Source organism: Triticum aestivum, chromosome 2D (genome assembly GCF_018294505.1).
Source record: "Triticum aestivum cultivar Chinese Spring chromosome 2D, IWGSC CS RefSeq v2.1, whole genome shotgun sequence".
Lineage (NCBI taxonomy): Eukaryota > Viridiplantae > Streptophyta > Magnoliopsida > Poales > Poaceae > Triticum > Triticum aestivum.
The window spans coordinates 40,408,813-40,429,338 of NC_057799.1; the positions used below are offsets into that span (position 1 = coordinate 40,408,813).

At 47.1% G+C, this 20,526-nt stretch overlaps 1 protein-coding gene and 1 pseudogene across 1 annotated transcript; one reads left to right on the forward strand and one right to left on the reverse strand.

Annotated features, from left to right (window-relative positions):
• Positions 1-7,306: 7,306 nt before the first annotated feature.
• LOC123048595 (zinc finger protein 36-like) lies at positions 7,307-8,043 on the reverse strand. Its single transcript, XM_044471668.1, has one exon. It carries the CDS (start codon positions 8,003-8,005, stop codon positions 7,415-7,417), a length of 591 nt encoding a protein of 196 aa, XP_044327603.1. The 5' UTR covers positions 8,006-8,043; the 3' UTR covers positions 7,307-7,414.
• A 10,356-nt stretch (positions 8,044-18,399) lies between these two features.
• On the forward strand, positions 18,400-20,198 carry LOC123048596 (disease resistance protein RGA5-like; annotated as a pseudogene).
• Positions 20,199-20,526: the final 328 nt, after the last annotated feature.

The following is a 20,526-nucleotide window of genomic DNA, read 5'->3' on the forward strand; positions in this document are numbered from 1 at the left end:
CATATTACTTAAGAACTCCCACTTAGATAGACATCCCTCGAGTCATCTAAATGATCACGCGATCCAAATCAACTAAACGATGTCCGATCATCACGTGAGATGGAGTAGTTTTCAATGGTGAACATCACTATGTTGAACATATCTACTATATGATTCACGTTCGATCTTTTGGTCTCCAGTGTTCCGAGGCCATATCTGCATATGCTAGGCTCGTCAAGTTTAACCTAAATATTCCGTGTGTGCAACTGTTTTGCACCCGTTGTATTTGAACGTAGAGCCTATCACACCCGATCATCACGTGGTGTCTCAGCATGAAAAACTTTCGCAACGTTGCATACTCAGGGAGAACACTTATACCTTGAAATTTAGTGAGAGATCATCTTATAATGCTACCGTCGATCTAAGCAAAATAAGATGCACAAAAGATAAACATCACATTTAATCAATATAAGTGATATGATATGGCCATCATCATCTCGTGCTTGTGATCTCCATCTCCGAAGCACCGTCATGATCACCATCGTCACCGGCGCGACACCTTGATCTCCATCGTAGCATCATTGTCGTCTCGCCAACTTATGCTTCTACGACTATCGCTACCGCTTAGTGATAAAATAAAGCATTACAGGATGATTGCATTGCATACAATAAAGCGACAACCATATGTCTCCTGCCAGTTGTCGATAACTCGATTACAAAACATGATCATCTCATACAATAAAATATAGCATCATGCCTTGACCATATCACATCACAACATGCCCTGCAAAAACAAGTTAGACGTCCTCTACTTTGTTGTTGCAAGTTTATGTGGCTGCTACGGGCTGAGCAAGAACCGTTCTTACCTACGCATCAAAACCACAACGATAGTTCGTCAAGTTAGTGTTGTTTTAACCTTCTCAAGGACCGGGCGTAGCCACACTCAGTTCAACTAAAGTTGGAGAAACTGACATCCGCCAGCCACCTGTGTGCAAAGCACGTCGGTAGAACCAGTTACGCGTAAGTGTACGCGTAATGTCGGTCCGGGCCGCTTCATCCAACAATACCGCCGAACCAAAGTGTGACATGCTGGTAAGCAGTATGACTTGTATCGCCCACAACTCACTTGTGTTCTACTCATGCATATAACATCAACGCATAAAACCAGGCTCTGATACCACTATTGGGGAACGTAGTAATTTTAAAAAAATTCCTACGCACACGCAAGATCATGGTGATGCATAGCAACGAGAGGGGAGAGTTTGTCCACGTACCCTCGTAGACCGAAAGCGGAAGCGTTAGTACAACGCGGTTGATGTAGTCATACGTCTTCACGATCCGACCAATCAAGTACCGAATGCACGGCACCTCCGAGTTCAGCACACGTTCAACTCGATGACGTCCCTCGAACTCCGATCCAGCCGAGCTTTGAGGGAGAGTTCCGTCAGCACGACGGCGTGGTGACGATGATGATGTTCTATCGACGCAGGGCTTCGCCTAAGCACCGCTACGATATTATCGAGGTGGATTATGGTGGAGGGGGGCACCGCACACGGCTAAGAGATCCAAGGGATCAATTGAATGTCTATGGGGTGCCCCTGGCCACGTATATAAATGAGTGGAGGGGGGAGAGGGCCGGCCCCTATGGCGCGCCTGGAGGAGTCCTACTCCCACCGGGAGTAGGATTCCCCCCTTCCAAGTAGTAGGAGTAGGAGTCAAGGAAAGGGAAGAGAGAAGAGAAGGAAGGAGGGGGTGCAGCCCCTCCCCCTAGTCCAATTCGGACTAGGCCTTGGGGGGGCGCAGCCTCTCCTCTCCCTTTCCCCTGAAGCCCAATAAGGCCCATATACTCCCCGGCGAATTCCCGCAACTCTCCGGTACTCCGAAAAATACCCGAATCACTCGGAACCTTTCCGATGTCCGAATATAGTCGTCCAATATATCGATCTTTAGGTCTCGACCATTTCGAGACTCCTCGTCATGTCCCCGATCTCATCCGGGACTCCGAACTACCTTCGGTACATCAAAACACATAAACTCATAATATAACCGTCATCGAACTTTAAGCGTGCGGACCCTATGGGTTCGAGAACTATGTAGGCATGACCGAGACACGTCTCCGGTCAATAACCAATAGCGGAACCTGGATGCTCATATTGGCTCCCACATATTCTATGAAGATCTTTATCGGTCAAACCGCATAACAACATACGTTATTCCCTTTGTCATCGGTATGTTACTTGCCCGAGATTCGATCGTCGGTATCTCAATACCTAGTTCAATCTCATTACCGGCAAGTCTCTTTACTCGTTCCGTAATACATCATCCCGCAACTAACTCATTAGTTGCAATGCTTGCAAGGCTTATAGTGATGTGCATTACTGAGTGGGCCCAGAGATACCTCTCCGACAATCGGAGTGACAAATCCTAATCTCGAAATACGCCAACCCAACAAGTACCTTCGGAGAAACCTATAGAGGACCTTTATAATCACCCAGTTACGTTGTGATGTTTGGTGGCACACAAAGTGTTCCTCTGGTAAACGGGAGTTGCATAATCTCATAGACATAGGAACATGTATAAGTCATGAAGAAAGCAATAGCAGAATACTAAACGATCAAGTGCTAAGCTAACGGAATGGGTTAAGTCAATCACATCATTCTCCTAATGATGTGATCTCGTTAATCAAGTGACAACTCATGTCTATGGTTAGGAAACATAACCATTTTTTATCAACAAGCTAGTCAAGTAGAGGCATACTAGTGACACTCTGTTTGTCTATGTATTCACACATGTATCAAGTTTCCGGTTAATACAATTCTAGCATGAATAATAAACATTTATCATGAAATAAGGAAATAAATAATAACTTTATTATTGCCTCTAGGGCATATTTTCTTCACTTCGGTAACACATCCTCGTCTCCACCGGCTCCGCTATTGGTTATCTCTCACCTTTACTTGTGCAAGCGTATATTGTGTTGGCTCCCTTGCTTGCTTGTGTGCTTGTTGTTGTTGCATCATATAGGTTGCTCACCTAGTTGCATATCTAGACAACCTACTTTGATGCAAACTTTAATTTGGTAAAGAAAAGCTAAAAATTGTTAGTTGTCTATTCACCCCCCCCCCCCTCTAGTCAACTATATCGATCCTTCCACACTGGCAGAAAAAATCATTTCCAAAGCACAAGAGGCAAAAAGAAACTGATTCACAGTAGCAAAACACAGAAATTATATACTGGTCAGCAGGAATTCCTATGCACATCAAAGTATCTTAAAAACAACTAGAATCAGCTGTTGACGTTTACTACTGAAAAATTCAGTACAAAATTGACAGTATATAGGAGTAAAGTTAGATGCAATACTACCCAAAAACATGGACAAACAACACAAATGGTTCTGTAAAAGGATGCAATACTACCAACAAAGACAAACCCCAGCAAACCACAAAAAATTGTCCGGAAAAATACACTGTAATAACCTTAAAATTATAGTGTGATTGCCCTGTGACTTATAGTGTAATTGCACTAAATTACACTATAATTTACCTGAAGTTACAATGTAATTACATTATAAATACCATTAAATTACATTGTAACTACCCTTGAAATTACATAGTAATTGGCCTTGTGATGTACCAGAAATTAAACTACTATTCCTAGTAGTTTACTAAGTGATTACCCCTGAAAATTTATGCTATAACTACCCTGTAATTACACTGTAATTGCAAAATTAGCATTGTAATTACCCAAAAAAATTACGGCGTAATTACCCCTGAAATTACAATCTAGTCGTTGTAATTCCATTTTGGTTTGCACTAGAAATTGCATTGTGATCACAATGTAAGTTCCCCCGAGTTTACACACTAATAGAATTGTAATTACATTGAAAATCCTATCAATGTGGCTGTTCATTAGGTTTCAAAAAAGAAATAAAACTAAATCTATGATTAGAGGGAAGGATAATCAAGGAAACAACTAGAGGAACAAACAGGAGAAACAAGGGCGATGTAGTAGAAACAAGACCATGGCAACCGTACAAATGGGGACCATGAGAAGCCTACAAAACTTGAACATTATAAGCCGAGAGAAAACACATCAGAAACACTACACAGTAGAAAGTAGCTAAATAAAAACGACTAAAAGATACAAATTCATAGGAAAGGATTATCATCTACATCTACATTACAGGGGTCGGCCAAAATCAAACTACAAGGGCAAACAAATTCACATGAAGGATACACCATCAACACCTACATCTACATCATGCAAACCAAAAGAATCAAACGACTAGCGGAAACATACCATACCACTACATCTAACAACAAAAAATGCAGGTGGAATAAACACCCAGGCCAGCAGATATGAAATCGACAGGGGAATCGAATCCCACCGCTACATCATGGACCTACAACCACATTTGAAACAAAACACGAGGCAAATCCACTGCTACGACTACCCGTTAAACTACAGCTACATCCGCAGCAGAGGAATAAAATCAAACCGCTAGATTAGGAAGAACTCCAACAGGGGATGGGTGAAGACGACTACAACAACTGAAACCACAAGACACCAGTGCGAAAATCAAGTGAGGGCGAAGAGCTCGCAATCGCCATGAACTTTTCGAACAATACGCCTAAAGAAATGGGAAATCACGGAAATGGAATATCAAAGGGTGAAAGACAGTTAACCAAAAATGGACTGTAATGGGTTGATCCGACAACAAAGGTGTGCCTGACATCACAAAAGGGCCCGAAAGCACCATCTCAAACGAATGGCCACATATTTGAATGAAAGTGAATTGTAAACCACTCGACTGAAAAACAACAATACTGTAAATAGTTGGGTTTTTTACGTGCACACATGGGTAAATGAACTATCACAATTACTTATTGCTGTAAAGTTTCTTTAGGATTCACACAAAATTCAACCTATAAAAATCACTTTTGTTTGTTTTTATTTGCGGAAAACGAGAATGCATTGATTGAACCGAATTAATACGACATAAAGCAAGAGTGGGTCCCATGATGTTCATACATTCACTATGCTAAACTAGACCACATACTTCTTTGTCTTACCGTCCTATGCACCCGTGCCTATCACCTAGGCATGTCTGTCAGTCTTCTCCCATGAAGCTCCCTCATTTCCCCTCTATTCATCGCGAGGTATCCAAATCTCCTATTCATCGTGTCCCTACTTCAAGTGGGGATGGATTTGGCTGAGAGCAAAGAGCGTATCAGGAGAAGGTTTACGTGGGGAGAAGGTATCCGTCCAAGAGCCCCTCCAAACTTTGTGGAGTTCCATGCGTGAGGATAAGTTTTGCTAGTTTAAGTCGTGTGGTCCTTTTTTTCTATTTTGTGTGGGTCGATCTTGATACATAGTTTTTCTTCATCCAGATTTCTTCGCTATTTTTTCCGTTTTGTGTAACCATTAAGGGGATCATCCAAGAGCATGATCATTTTATTGGCACCAATGTATTCAATTTCCTGGTTGCTTTGAGTTGACGTGACATTTGCATTCTTGGCTTTGCATGTTGTTCTGTGTTGTATAGACCTAGCAAGTCCTCCAAATTGCATAGATGTTGACCCAAGACATTTTTTATTTCTTAAACATAGTCATCGTGTACCCATGATATGTAATCACAATTGTAAGTATGGATCATGCTGTAAATGTGGATTTGACGAGCCATCTTCTTGAGTCCATTCTGTGCCAGGAATTATAATTTTTAGGATCCATTCTAAGATAGTGTATTTTGTAGCTTTGTTAACCATGATTAATGCTTTCACTTGATGTTCGCTTTCTTATATAACGCTACTGCAATACATTATATTGTTGTGCAAGCTTTTTTTTTCTTGTATGGGTGCTATTGCAACAACTTGAACCACAAAAGAAGCTAGAAGAGAAAAACACAAGAGCTTGTTTTGCATGGAGAAAGTGCAACAAGCTGCATGATCAACTTGAGGAGCGGTGGGGTAGAAGCTAGGGGAGCATATTGAACACCAAAAGATTGCGACTGAGCTGCAATCCCAACCACGAAAGTTCAAGTTATGCTAATTCGTTTCATTTTTCTTGTTTTCCGGTCCCACATGTAAGTGAGAGTGAGAGAGAGAGAGAGAGAGGATTTTTTTTCCTTTTTTAGTTTAGCTCGTGTCCCACGTGTAATTGACAGAAAGGGGGGAGAGCTGTTTTTCCTTTTTCTTCGGGTGGGCCCCACACGTAAGTGGATGTGTAGAGAGCACATATAAGAGGGACAATATGGTCAGAGGATTGTGCAGAAGGCAGTCAAACGAATTGGGAGGGAGAGTTGTCTTCTGGGAGAAGCCGAGGAGGGGAGGCTTATGGGAGAAGCCACCAAAGGAACTAGGCCTAAGGTAGTAATATAAAAATCCCTATGGAGTATTACCGAGACAAGATCTTAGCAAAAATAATTTGGCACCATAGGACATCATTTTGCCTTGCCAGTTCGTACTGTACCTTCTACTTTATTCCAATCACCATTTCTTAATTTAGCATAATGAGGGAATGCCAAGGTTCATAGAAAGAACTCTAGCAACCATGTTAAATTGTCTCTATAAGCGTCTAAATCAGATCTAACTTCTCCAAAGCATCACATTCACTTTTATTAAAAATGATCTTTAGACCAGGAAAATTCTCTAATAAATAGCGGATATCTTTTAAACTGTTTGCACTTTATGAATTGAATCCGTTTCCATTCAAAAGACTGTTATGAACATATTGGAGCATGCTAACTTGCTAAGCCCTACAGCCATGGCACTTACACCACTAATTAAACCACTATCATTTGGTCTATGAATTAGCTTCTGTAACAGACGTCTACACCTATGTTTTACCTATTAGGTGAGAAGGCGTCCCCCTACCTCAATCCTTTCTGTGTTTAAAAATAGGGCTTTAATTGACCATTAACCATGATTGTTACATCACCACCCTGGACATTATGCTTAATCCATTGGACATAATGTTCAGGGAAATCCTTCATGAGCAGAACATAAGAGAGACAAGCTCACTTGATTTCGTCATAAGTTTTTTGAAATTAACCTTAGCTAGAGTTGAATCTTCACTTTTATTGTGCTTCTTTGATCGTCAAAGATACTAGAGTTGAAGGAAACTCCTCGTTGGTAATAAGCTTTCTGATTAAGGATCACATTTCATTTCTCAAACTTACATAAAGTCAGAAAGAATCACTGGGATACATAAAGTCAAATAGATTGACCAACCATCATCTATTGAACAACCATCCTGTGCCAAATTTATTGCATCAAATGTGTTAGCAGTTGACCAAAAGTCACAAATGAATCAGGAGATGCGGTACAAATCAAGGGGTAATCACAAACGGAGCTCTCAAGTGGAAATAAACAATAGGCTCAAAAACAAAAGTGGAAATAAACAAGAATGAACGGTGGGACCGACAGCTCTAGCACACTTAATCAAGGAGTATTAAATTAAGCTCCAAGGAAGGACTTGACAGCCGCCGCTTCTTGAACGGCAAGGGGCTCTGCACCTCCTCCTCCTCTCCCCACCTTCGCATGCCGGCGGCGGCCTTCTCCGGCACCGGCGTCAGGTTGAGGTCGAAATCCCTCGCGGACGACCCGGAACCCGACGCCGACGCCGTCAGCGACACCGACAGCCCGTCCCAGTAATGGCACCGCTTGTGTCCGCCGAGCGCCTGCCCCGTCGCGAAGCTCCGGTGGCACACGGAGCACCTGTGCCCGCCGACGCCAGACGACGTCGACGATGCCACCGCCTCCTCCGCCGGCGACACGCTTTGTAGCGGCAGCACGAGCGCCGCCCGTTTCCTGTGGCTGGCCTTGTGCCCGCCGAGCGCCTGGTGGGACGGGAACGCCTTGCCGCATACGGAGCACCGGAACCGAAGCTCGCAGGCTGCTGGCGCCGCCGCAGTCACGGTATGCAGCCATTGCCCCTCCGCTGCCTGTGCTTGGTCGCCGCCGGTGGCCACGGAGGCGAGCGCCATGAGGCAGAGGTGGACGTAGTCGTCGTGCGTCATCTTCATCATTGGCGTGCGAGAGCTGTGGCTAACGCGAGCTGCTTGATGTAGTGGATTAGGAATCTGGTTTACTGAGTCCTGATCGGGCTCTGCGTGTTATATATATGCTCCTGGGTGCGTGCAATTGTGAGTTATATATGTGTATATTCGAAGGATCTAAGAAGGTGATGATAGAGGAGTTTGGTTGGTTCAAAGGAGCACGAGGGCGGGCGGAAGGGTACGTGCATGCATGAGGAGTGGTTTCCAGTTTTCCAAACGTGCGCGCGCGCGTGCGTGAAAGGATATCAGTATTTTATTATCTTCATTCACGAGTGGATGGAATCTACTGTGCAATTCAATTCATGAACCGTTGAATTTCAGGGTTTCAAACTCATTTACGGGCGGAGGAAGGCCAATGTTGCGGCGCTCCAATGTGCTAAAAAGAAAAATGCCTTTGCTTTAGCTGTTGATTCATGCACCTATGATGTAGAGTAGTATCCATGATGAATTTCTGATTGTCGCCACGGATATGTTGGACTTGTTCCGCTTTGAATGAAGAGAAGTTCAGATGGGCAGTTCTATAAAAAAATAGAAGTCTGTGTTGTCCCCAACCAAACGAACCGTCAATTTGAGAGCTAAAATGTCTTTCTTGTTTTCCTCCTTGATTTAGATTGGATTGACCAGGATTTTTGAAAGTAAAAGCAAAAGTGTGTAGGCATCAATCAACAACAAAAACAAGAGAATTTGTTGTCCTTCTGTCTCGAGAATCAATATTTACAAAAAAAAAGAGGAGGAATGCTCACTGTGATGATTGGTACCGTTATAACTAATTACTGGTCATGTACAAACAAATAAATAATCTTTGACCAGTAAGGACTTTCATGTGTGCATAAACACCCTCTACATACATTTGTCTTCCATTGTGATTGATTCACTGTGATTATTCAATTCGCGTCAAAATCATCTCTTCTTGCAGATCGGTAATGTGCATTCGAGTCAAAATTATCTCTTGCAGATCAATAATGTGTATTCGTATTCTTTTTGGCTTAATGTATGCATAAATGGGCTAGGTCATGTTTATTCAAGGATAATGGGAACAATCAATTTTAAGAAACCAAAAAAATGCCAACAATAAATGCTTGATAATGAAAATGTAGACAAGTTGGAAAAATGAAATGGATTTTCTTTTGGGGGTCAGAAAGATGAAATGGATGGACCGAGTGAGTGAGTGAGTGAGTGAGTGAGTGAGTATATGGGTAGGTTCTGCTTAAATGAAAAAGATGGGCCGACTGTGTGCAAGCGGCCTGGCCAGGCCTGCTGCTGTGCAGAGGAGATCTACCCAAACTTGGGCCATCCAACCAGGCATGACCAAGAACCCGCCCGGATTTAGGCATGTTGCCTGAAAATCTGCCCAGATTAAGGTAAAAATGGCTTGATTTGTCGTTTTCTCAAAAATCTTCAATCTGCCCTGCATGGGGCGGGATTTAGGCGGTTTCTCTCGTTTGAGGCAGGGTTTGAGGCGACTATCTGGCTGTTTCTGGGATCGCTCTCCACCTTTTTGTGCTCAGGCTCCTCGGCATGCATGCATATGCAGTGTACTCCATTCGTTCCTAAATACAAGTATTTTTAGAGATTCCAATAAAAGACTACATACGGAGCAAAATAAGTTGTCGTGGATGTGCACTACTTGCAGGTAGCTAGCAAATGCGTGCTAGTTTGTGTGCACCTGAGTCGTTCGTACGCGTCAAACCGCCCAGAAAGACGTCCAACATAATTGGAACACAACAAGCATAAATCATGTGTTAGGTTAATCTAGCACATACTTTCAATAAGGATGAATTTTTTTTTGAGCTTGTGGCTCTCTCGTACATCTTCTGGCCTTCTTCCGAAGCTTCTAGGGTCCCTTCTGGTCCAAAAAAATCACCGTAAAGTTTCGTCGTGTTTGGACTTTGTTTGGTATAAATTTTCCGTAAAACCAAAAACATGCAGAAAATAGAAACTGACACTAGGCACTGAGTTAATTAATAGGTTAGAGTTGCTCGTCCATGCCACATACCAATAGTGTGCAAATTAATCATTTTGATATGCGTGTGGCTAGTTTAATTAGGTTGCTAGTGCCTCTCCAATGAATTCCCTACATGTTATATTATATATGAAGGTCATCTTTGTTACAAAATAAAGCATATGTATGCATCATTGGATTCTTGAACCGGATGTACATGTGAGACACATGTAGAGAATGATTTGGTGCATCGATAATTGATTGATCATGCACTAGGCACATATATATAGGTACAAGGGGTGCGACCGGTATCTTGTCTCCTAAGATACACATACATACAGAGGGAGACAGATACTACAGGTACTGCATACAGAACCCATACCTACGTACATGTACACATGTTCAACACCCCCCGCAGTCGAAGCGTCGCCGGTGACGCAAAGACTGGACCGAAAGCCCTCGAAAGTCAAGGTGGGTAGTCCCTTCGTCATCACATCGGCGAACTGCTGATCGGTGGGCACATGTAGAACACGAACACGACCAAGTGCGACGTGCTCCCGGACGAAGTGGATGTCGAGCTCGATGTGCTTCGTCCGTCGGTGATGGACAAGGTTGGCAGCGAGGTACACCGCGGAGACGTTATCACAGTAGACGAGCGTCGCCTTGGTGACCTCACATAGCAACTCCTGGAGTAGCTGTCGTAGCCAGGAACACTCCGCGATGGCGTTGGCCACGGCCCGATACTCGGCCTCGGCGCTCGATCGTGAGACCGTGGGTTGTCGTTTAGACGACCACGAAATCAGAGAGGGCCCGAGGTAGACGCAGTAGCTGGAAGTGGAGCGTCGAGTGTCGGGACACCCGGCCCAGTCGGCGTCGGAGTAGGCGACAAGGCTGGTGTCCGGCGAGGCCGTCAGGGTGAGACCCATGGCTGTGGTGCCACGTATGTACCGAAGTATACGTTTCACGAGAGCCCAATGGGTGTCACGAGGAGCATGCATGTGAAGGCACACCTGCTGGACAGCATACTGAATGTCCGGACGCGTCAGTGTGAGGTACTGAAGCACACCGATGATGGAGCGGTAGAAGGGAGCGTCAGACGCCGGAGAGCCCTCGACGGCGGACACCTTAGCCTTCGTATCGATAGGCGTGGAAGCAGGCTTGCAATTAAGCATGCCCGCTCGCTCCAGAAGCTCGTAGGCGTACTTCTGCTGGTGCAGAAAGAAGCCAGTAGCCCGGCGCACTACCTCGATGCCGAGGAAGTAGTGGAGAGCCCCCAAGTCCTTGAGGGCGAACTCGGTGCCGAGGCGAGCTGTGATCTGCTGAAGAAGCGCTGGCGAGGACGCAGTCAGGATGATGTCGTCGACGTACAGGAGGAGGTACGCGGTGGCGTGGCCCTGGTGGTAGACAAACAGGGAAGCATCGGACCGTGTGGACCGGAACCCATGTTGCTGGAGGAAGGCCGCGATCCGCTGGTACCAGGCCCGAGGTGCCTGCTTCAACCCGTAGAGAGAACGGGAGAGCAAGCACACGTGGTCCGGATAGTCGGTGTCGACGAAACCAGTCGGCTGCTGACAGAACACCTGCTCGTCGAGATGGCCATGCAAGAAAGAATTAGACACATTGAGCTGGTGGACAGGCCAAGCGCGAGAAACAGCAAGCTGGAGAACAGCGCGAATCGTGCCCGGTTTAACAACCGGGGCGAAGGTGTCGATGAAGTCCACGCCGGCGCGCTGGCGAAAACCACGCACCACCCAACGCGCCTTGTAGCGCTCGAGAGAACCGTCGAGGCGAGTCTTGTGGCGGAAGACCCACTTGCCAGTGATGACATTGGCACGGGGTGGCCGCGGGACAAGCTGCCACGTACGGTTGCGCTGCAGGGCGTCAAACTCCTCACGCATCGCAGCTAGCCAGTTCGGATCCCGAAGGGCTGCGCGAGCGGAGGTGGGGAGCGGTGACGGCGTCGAGGTAGAAGCCGCGCATGCATACTCGTCCAACGAGTAGCGCGTGCTGGGACGCAGGGTCCCAGTCCTAGCCCGAGTGACCACACCGGTGAGGGGTGCGGCCGTGACGACGGGAGCCGCCAAGGGAGCCACGGCGACGGGGGCCACGGCGGGGGCCGCGGCGACGGGGGCCGTGGTGGGGGCCGCAGCGGGGCCAGCCGAGGGGACCACGGCAACGGGGGCCGTGGTGTCGGGGGCCGCGGCAGGGGCCGCCGGCGCGGGGAGCGCGGGCAGAGCCGGACTCGGGGCGCGGCTGGGCGGTCCGCCAGAGGTGGAGGCAGGGACGAACCGCGCCGCAGGAGACTCCGAAGGTGACGGTACCTGCTGAAACGGGAACACGAGCTCATCAAAGTACACATGCCGCGAAGTGAAAACGCGGTGGGAGACTGGATCATAGCACCGGTAACCTTTGGTGTTGGGAGGATAGCCAAGGAAGATGCAAGGAAGGGACCGGGGCGCGAGTTTGTGAGGAGCAGTGGACGCGGTGCTAGGATAACAGAGACACCCGAAAATGCGAAGACCATCATAAGATGGAACCGCACCGAAGAGGAGCCGGTGAGGGGTGTAGTTCCAGCGGGAACGACAGGGGCGAATGTTAATGAGGAGGCTGGCGGTAGCGAGCGCGTCCGGCCAAAACCGAGTAGGCACGTAGGAGTGGAAGAGCAATGTGCGGACACAGTCATTAAGCGTGCGAAGGACGCGCTCGGCGTGACCATTCTGCTGAGACGTGTAGGGGCAGGTGAGGCGAGAGATGGTGTCGTGGGACGCAAGTAAATTGCGGACGGCGACGTTGTCAAACTCCTTGCCGTTGTCAGTTTGCAAGGCGAGAATAGGACGACCGAACTGTGTGGTGACATATGAATAAAAGGCTGTGAGTGTGGCAAGAGCGTCGGACTTGCGACAGAGAGGGAAGGTCCACACATAATGAGTAAAATCATCCAATATCACCAGATAGTATAAATAGCCCGTGTTGCTAGCAACCGGGGACGTCCAAACATCACTATGCAATAGCTGAAATGGAAAGGTGGAAAGGTTTGTAGACGCGCTAAAGGGAAGATGAACGTGCTTGCCAAGACGGCAAGCCTCACAAGAGTGATCGTCAACTTTATTACATGAGAAAGAAAAACTTTGAAGAATCTGACGCATAACGGTGGGGTTGGGATGACCGAGACGGGCATGCCAAAAATCGACACTGGCGGCGGGGCGACGGGTGGTGGTGGCGCCGGAGGGATGCACTGGATAAAGCTCGTCCGGGCTATCACATCGGTGGAGCACCATCCGTGTATGGGCGTTCTTCACAGAAAAACCGATATCGTCAAATTCAACAGCTATAGGATTCTCACGAGCAAGGCGACGAACGGAAACAAGATTAGTGACTAAGTCAAGAGACACAAGAACATTAGACATATGCACAGGAGTGGAAGTAGAAGGAAAAGACATATGACCGACGTGAGTAATGGGTAGGGAGGAACCGTTACCAACGGTGATACGGGTGGGAGTATGAACGGGAGTGGCAGATGTGAGGTTACCGGGATGAGCAGTCATGTGAGCAGTGGCGCCCGAGTCCATGTACCAGTCACCACTGCCACCATAAGAGCTCGGTGACGGGGCGGAGTGCAGTGCAGCGAGCAAGGCCGGGTCCCACGGCGGCGGCGCCTGAGGAGTGTAGAACCCTCTGTAGGCCGGCGCGGGAGCAGCCCCGAAGGCCGGAGCGGCGGCGACGCCGTAGGAGGGCGCGGTCCCATAGGCCGGCGCGGTGGCGGCGCCATAGGCCGGCGCGGGCCCGTAGGCGGGCGCCGGCGGGGGGCGGCACCATAGCCGCTGTAGGGAGCGGCGGTCTGCCCGGCGAAGAGGGCCTGGTGACCCGCCGGGCGGGGCCCAAGGATGCCCGGAGCTGGAGCCCGAGGGACCGGCATGGAGTAGGCGTGGACGACGCCGGTCCACGGGTTGGTGCCGTACGTCCATGGGGGAGTCACCTGCTGCTGCTGACGGCCCCCCGGCGCCTGTTGCTGCTTGCGTCCGCCCCCGCGGCGGGAGGGGCGGGAGGCGCGGGCGGGAGGGGGAAGTACCCCGGAGGCGCTGGTGGCGGCGGCTGCTGGTGCGGCGCGGGTGGGGCGGTCGGTGGAGGGGTGCCGCGGGAGGTGCCTGCGGCGAGGGCGTGGTGCTGCACACGCTTCTTGACCCCCTTCATCCGGCGCTCCTCCAACCTCAAGTACGCCACAAACTTGGGGAAGGAGGGCTCCGGCATCAAGGTGAGGTTAGAGGCGGCGTTGCCGAAGTCCTCGTTGAGGCCGGCGGTGAGCGTGCTGAGGAGGAGGTCGTCGTCCACCTTGGCTCCAATGTCTCGGAGCTCGTCCGCCAACGTCTTCAGGCGGCGGCAGTAGTCATCAATGGACTGTTCATCCTGGTGACAGTCAAAAAATTCCTGCTGCAAAAAAACACGGCGCTGAAGCGTGTTGTCGGTGAAGAGGCCGTTCAGCTTGACCCACAAGACGCGTGCGTCATCGCCGGTGCTCACAACCGTGTGGAACAAGTCCTTGGAGATGGTGGTGAAGAACCACCGGATGATCGTGGCATCGATCGCGGTCCACTCGGCGTCGTCCACCATGGTGCGGGAGTCCACGGTGCCATCCACGTGATCCACGAGATTGTTCTCGCGGAAGAGCAGCGTGAAGTACGTCTTCCACGCGAAGTACGTGGAGTTGGAGGCGTCGAGGGTCACGGGGACGCGTGCATGGACGTTGATGTCGCGGATCTCGGTAGGGTCGACGACGAAGGGGTTGGAGTAGGTGGAGGCGTTGGAAGACATGGCGATGAGATTGTGGGGAGGGAGGCGGCGGCGCGGCTAGGGAGAGGCGGCGCGGCGGCGGGAGGCAGGCGGTGCGGCGGGAAGGGGCGGCGCGGCGTGGAGGCGCGCGGTGAGGAGGTGGCGCGCGGGGAGGAGGGGTGGTGGCGGCGGCTTGGGGCGGCGGCGGCCCGAGGCGGGAGAGGCGGCGCGGCGGGAAGGGGCGGCGCGGCGGGAAGGGGCGGCGCGACGTGGAGGCGCGCGGTGGGGAGGTGGCGCGCGGGGAGGAGGGGTGGTGGCGGCGGCTTGGGGCGGCGGTGGCGGCGGCGGGATGTCGCGGCGGCGGCGGCGGCCCGAGGCGGCGGCTAGGGTTAGCGGAAGCTGGAAGATAGACTTGCGATTGATACCATGTAGAGAATGATTTGGTGCATCGATAATTGATTGATCGTGCACTAGGCACATATATATAGGTACAAGGGGTGCGACCGGTATCTTGTCTCCACGTACATACAGAGGGAGACAGATACTACAGGTACTGCATACAGAACCCAGACCTACGTACATGTACACATGTTCAACAACACATTTCATCTAGAAAGGATAATTCGACATGCTAATGATTTGGTGGCAAGCTTCTTGTAAATAATTATATGCTCTAGAATTTTCTTATTTATATAAACTATAAACCGATATCAAGATATTTTTTTAGACCAAGCGCTTCAGAGATCTCTACCAGGATACTTGAGAGATACATAAATAGATATATACACTATGTTCATGTAAGTATAAGAAATAAATCGGTAAAAGAATATAATTGTGTGTTTATTATTTTTCTCATATTTATGGAGATTAATTTTAAATATCTTTTAGGGCTTAATGTAGCAAAAAAATGATGTAACTTCCATTACAAACACATTTCAAATTAAGCACACAACATCTTTGTTAAACAAGACCGTTATTAATATTTAGCATAATTATCAACTAGTTAATATCACAAATTACGTACAAAAGTACATTAACTACGATTGTGATATTATAAGAATGATTTATAAGTAAGTATAAAAGTTTATTATAAATAATGGGTGTGTCTATTTCACATCTAGCTAAAAGTCAATTGACATTCATTTGAATTTTTTATCCAATACTAAGAAGTCAATTGTATGGATGTAACCTTGTTTGTATGAGTGCTTTTATGCAATACTAAAACCCAATAAAAAACAACCGGGTCTCCAACTAACCTAATTTTAACAAAAGTACCAGAAAATCTAAGTGGCTACATGGATCAAAGGCCCCAACTTCACGAAACCAAAAACGGAGCCTCACATAAAAAGTCTTACACCAAACCTCTTGAAAGGAAACCCATGTTTCCCAGAATCGACACTTTGTTTCACTCCTTTCATTTATACTCTAAGGGCATGTACAATGGTGGCATATGGATAGAGATGGCACATGATAAAAAGTAGCTTCAAGCATCTATATGATTTTTCTCTCTCCAATGCAAGCTACTACTAGTGGGCATCATCAAAGAATATAAAGTAGACTCTCACTACACATGCATCCCTACTCTCCACTTCAACTTTTCTAACTTTATGCACCGGACCACACTTTTTCTCTCCAAGCACCCGCCTCCTGCAGAGGATCCCGCTTCCCTATCCGAACCTACTTTTCCTAACATCCGATCCTACATGGCATGTGAGGCATCACCCTGGGGCTATGCATTGGCCATGCCCTAGGCGCGATTGCTGTAATATATACTTCCTCGAAAACTTTAAAAAAGATCGATCTTAAGAGGATTATTGTGTACTCCTAAGTAGCCCATATGAATTTGGTGACTATTGGTATGTTTAGTTGGGGGCGGCCATTAGATCACCGATTTTGAGTTATGAACGCATAAGCAAGGCCAAAACATGTGTGCAAGATATAGTAAAGAAGGCAGTGTTTTATTTTATTTTAATATGTAAATTTAGTTATTAATGAACCTGCCTCATTTGTTGACTCTAATCCATTCCCTAACTCTATATGACATTTCTGGTTTTTTCTTTGAAGTAAAGACTATGTATGTTTGATACTTCTTTTTGCATAGGATTGACTAGAGGAATCTAGGTTGTAAGCCTAGTTATCTAAAACAATTGACTAGAGGTATCTAAGTTTTTCCCCTTTTGTAGCAGGTTTGGATTATATCAGACACATAAAAAAAAATTGGTAATGTTTTTGCCCCTAACAAACCCATATAAGTCTTGGTAAATAAGAGATGGGATGCATGGTTTGAGCAAAGAAGTTAGGCAACTGGAACTGATTTTGATGTTGCAATTCGTAGAGAAATCAATCTAAAATTATCTGGGTTAGTAGCACCTACCTTCTTAAGGCAAGAGAATGATAAACACCCTATTCAAACGTCCAGGATCGATGGTTTGAATCAAAGGATTGGTTAACAAGTGAGAGTTGGTCATCTTTAACAAGATCCCTATTCTTCTTGAAGAACACAAGGCCGAACCCATATGGCACGGGATTTCAATAGTCGGTCATGGTGAGGAGGGCGGTCCTAACTTTCTCAAAGCTGAAACGAGTGGTGATGAAGCTGGCTTGAGCCGAGGAAAGCATGTTCTCCAACATAAGAGAACCCATGTCAAAAAGAGAACCAGATACTAAATGTGCACCCTAAAAGGTTTTTGTACTCCCTCTAGTTTTGCATCCAATGCCATACACCCATATTACAGGTACCAAGGTAAAATATTAATACTGCTTAAGCCAATGTTGCGATCCAGCTTGTCTCCTCGTATGTCGCGTTAATTAATATGGCGCACGTACATGTGATTATTAATCACACGGTCATGCACGCAAAGGGGTAGTTAATGTCTGTGGTTGCTAGTGTGAGGCAAACACATGAGTGAAGATTTGAGACTAACATAATCATGGCTGGATGATTTGCAAAGAAAAAAGTCCTTTACTCCTGGACCAGGCAGCTGTTGAAGATTACATTTGCAGTTATGTCTTCTTTAGGTCTAACCTGTAGTTTATATGATAAACTTGTGATCCTTTGAAAACCTATGTTTATTCCATCTCCTGAAGATCTGACCTGTATAGCAGTGGCGGAGCTACGGCTGGGCCAACCCGTGCCCTGGCCCGCCCAGTTGTGCAAATCGATCTACACCTACTATTCAGCCATGGAATAACAACCTAGCAGTAATTTCCTCCAGCTAGGACCCGTCGGCCCGCTCATGTATTTTCGTGAAGCTCCGCCACTGCTGTCTAGGAGTATATAATGGAGAGTTTAGCCTCGATTAATATTGATGGCCGAGTATAGCTGCAAATTATAATTTTGATAATTGCTTTGCATACAAAACTGAAGATAGCAGTAGTCATGAAAAATGCATTACAAGAGGGACAATGGAGTCATGGACTTCAGTAGAATTTATTTGTTATTTCTCAACCCTTTCTCATCATAGTTTCATTTTTATCATAGTTTTTCTACACATTTGATGAAAATGAATACCACAAAAGTGTTTGACCATCATATACAACTAAAGTTTAAAGTGACGACACTTATTTTATATCGGAGGAAAGGTTCATATCAAAATTTTGATGATTTAGCTGGGGCACAGACCAAAGACACTCCCTCACGTGACCGTGCGTGAGTCAATTCTCACGGAACCTCAACGACTCACCCGAAAAAATCCTACCCCATCCTTCTCCCTGTCTCTCCCGTTTTTTGGCGGCGCGGCGGCGGCGGCGGCAGCGGCTCTAATCTGGGGCCGCTCTTCGCCGGCAGCGGAAGCGTATCGAATCCTGGGCGGTGCTCCTCGCCGGTATCGACGGCGGATCGAATCCTGGGGGCGCTCCTTGCCGGTGGCGGCTTGCGAAATCAGCGGCGAGCGAGTAGCGGCAGCAACGACGGCCAGCAGTGGCAAGCAGCGACGGCTTTATCCTTCTTAATTCTTTTCGGGGCTTCTCCCCCTATTGGTCTAGTTTGCTTGGTTCTTTTTCAAGTCACGACAAGCGGCATCTGTACGAGGCTGGTTTTCGCCGGCGACCTCACATAGGCAGCGGGCGGCGGCCACATCTTGGTAGCGCGAGGTCGATTTGTGGTGTACGGCTGCCACACTACTTCCCTAATGGTAGATCGAGAGATTGAAACGCACAAGATGAATTCGGCGAGAGAGAGAGGATTTTTCAGTTTGGTGGACGAGCCTATGGTGACAGGATCAATCGACTCCGTGCTCGCCAAGCTCAGCTCCACAAAACTGAAGAAGAATCATCCCAAGATGATGGAGGTGTTATGTCAAGGCGTGGTGAACCTAAAGAAGGGTTTCGACAAGCTTGGCCGGGGGCGGGTGATGGATCGGCATGCCCTATTGTGGACGAAGTTTGCCAGGGACTTGGTCTTTGACATCGAAGAGTGGATCGACGAGCCAAAGGCCACATATTTCTCGGAGAGAGAGATGACTGCTTTGTTCAAGTCCCGGATCCGCAATGTGCTTGAGCAGTTCACGTGGTGCGACCTTCTCAGTCCAACTGAAGATCGCTTCAAGATCATTGATGATTTACATAAAGATCTGGAGAGCCTTAAAAAGGATCTCCCATATAAGTTTGGGCCACCGATGAGTCTTGAGCAGTCAGTGTGGATGGATCGAACATGTTTTTTTTTTTGAGGGCTATGGATCGAACATGTGAGCTGGTCAGCGAGGTGGAAACTTTGGTCCATGGGAAGCCCGGAAAGGACATGGATGAATTGCAGGAAAAACTAATCCAGGACTACAAGGCCAAGATACGGGAAACGCGTGAGGTCTTGAAACATTCTACTGATAAGCTCAGTACAGCCTCCGTTGATTGTCCATTGATTTATGAGGAGAAAACCCGTGACCTCATTGCTCTGAAAGAACCAAGTAGTAAGCTTCTCATGCATCTGACTGCCACACAGGCGAGGCTAAAGATGGTATCTATCGTCGGAATGGAAGGCCTTGGCAAGACTACTCTTGCCAAGGAGGTATATGCAAAGCTTCAATGCAAGTTCGAGTGCCAAGCTTTCGTCACTCTTGGCTGAAAACCGTCTCTAGTGGCCACTCGGCTGGATATACTTCACCAAGTAAAGCCCCAGGGCACTATTCCTCTGAATGGTACAGAAGCTCCTGAAATGAATCAAGTCGTAACTGAGCTCAGGGGTATTTCTCGTTTATATTGTTTTAATGCAGATAGACATATTTACTGTACTTTCATGTAGCAATAAAATGCACAAGAGCATCAGCGAATGCAGACTGAGGCTATTCATAGGTGTATTCATCGTGCTTTTCCCATTCTATTTATCTGAGACCACGTCAAGTTAATAACGGGTAATGTTATTTGATGCATCACAAGATAATCATGATAAAAAGATCAAACTTTCAGCATTTTTATCCCCTGTATTTGTTGTGTTTTGTCAATCTTTTTTATCAATGCAGACCAAACAAGTAATCAACAGGAAAAATATATATAAAAATTTAGCACTTTTCCTGCTTAAAAGTACTCCCTCCGTTCCAAAATAGATGACTCAATTTTGTACTAACTTTAGTACAAAGTTGGGTCATCTATTTGAGAACGGAGGGAGTATCAGCATAACAAATGCATATGTGATGTATTGGCAACCAATAGAGGCATTCAGTTGGATCTAACTGACTCTCGAAATTATTGAGTAGATAAGTAACAAAACAGAACCAGCTTGCGATAAGTCATCTGTATAAATTGATCATATATTAGCCGATAATTTTTACCATGTTCCTCTATATACCAG

Bases quoted from the DNA above. Each gene is read 5' to 3' on its own strand.
- LOC123048595 (XM_044471668.1), bottom strand. From the start codon at position 8,005: ATGATGAAGATGACGCACGACGACTACGTCCACCTCTGCCTCATGGCG.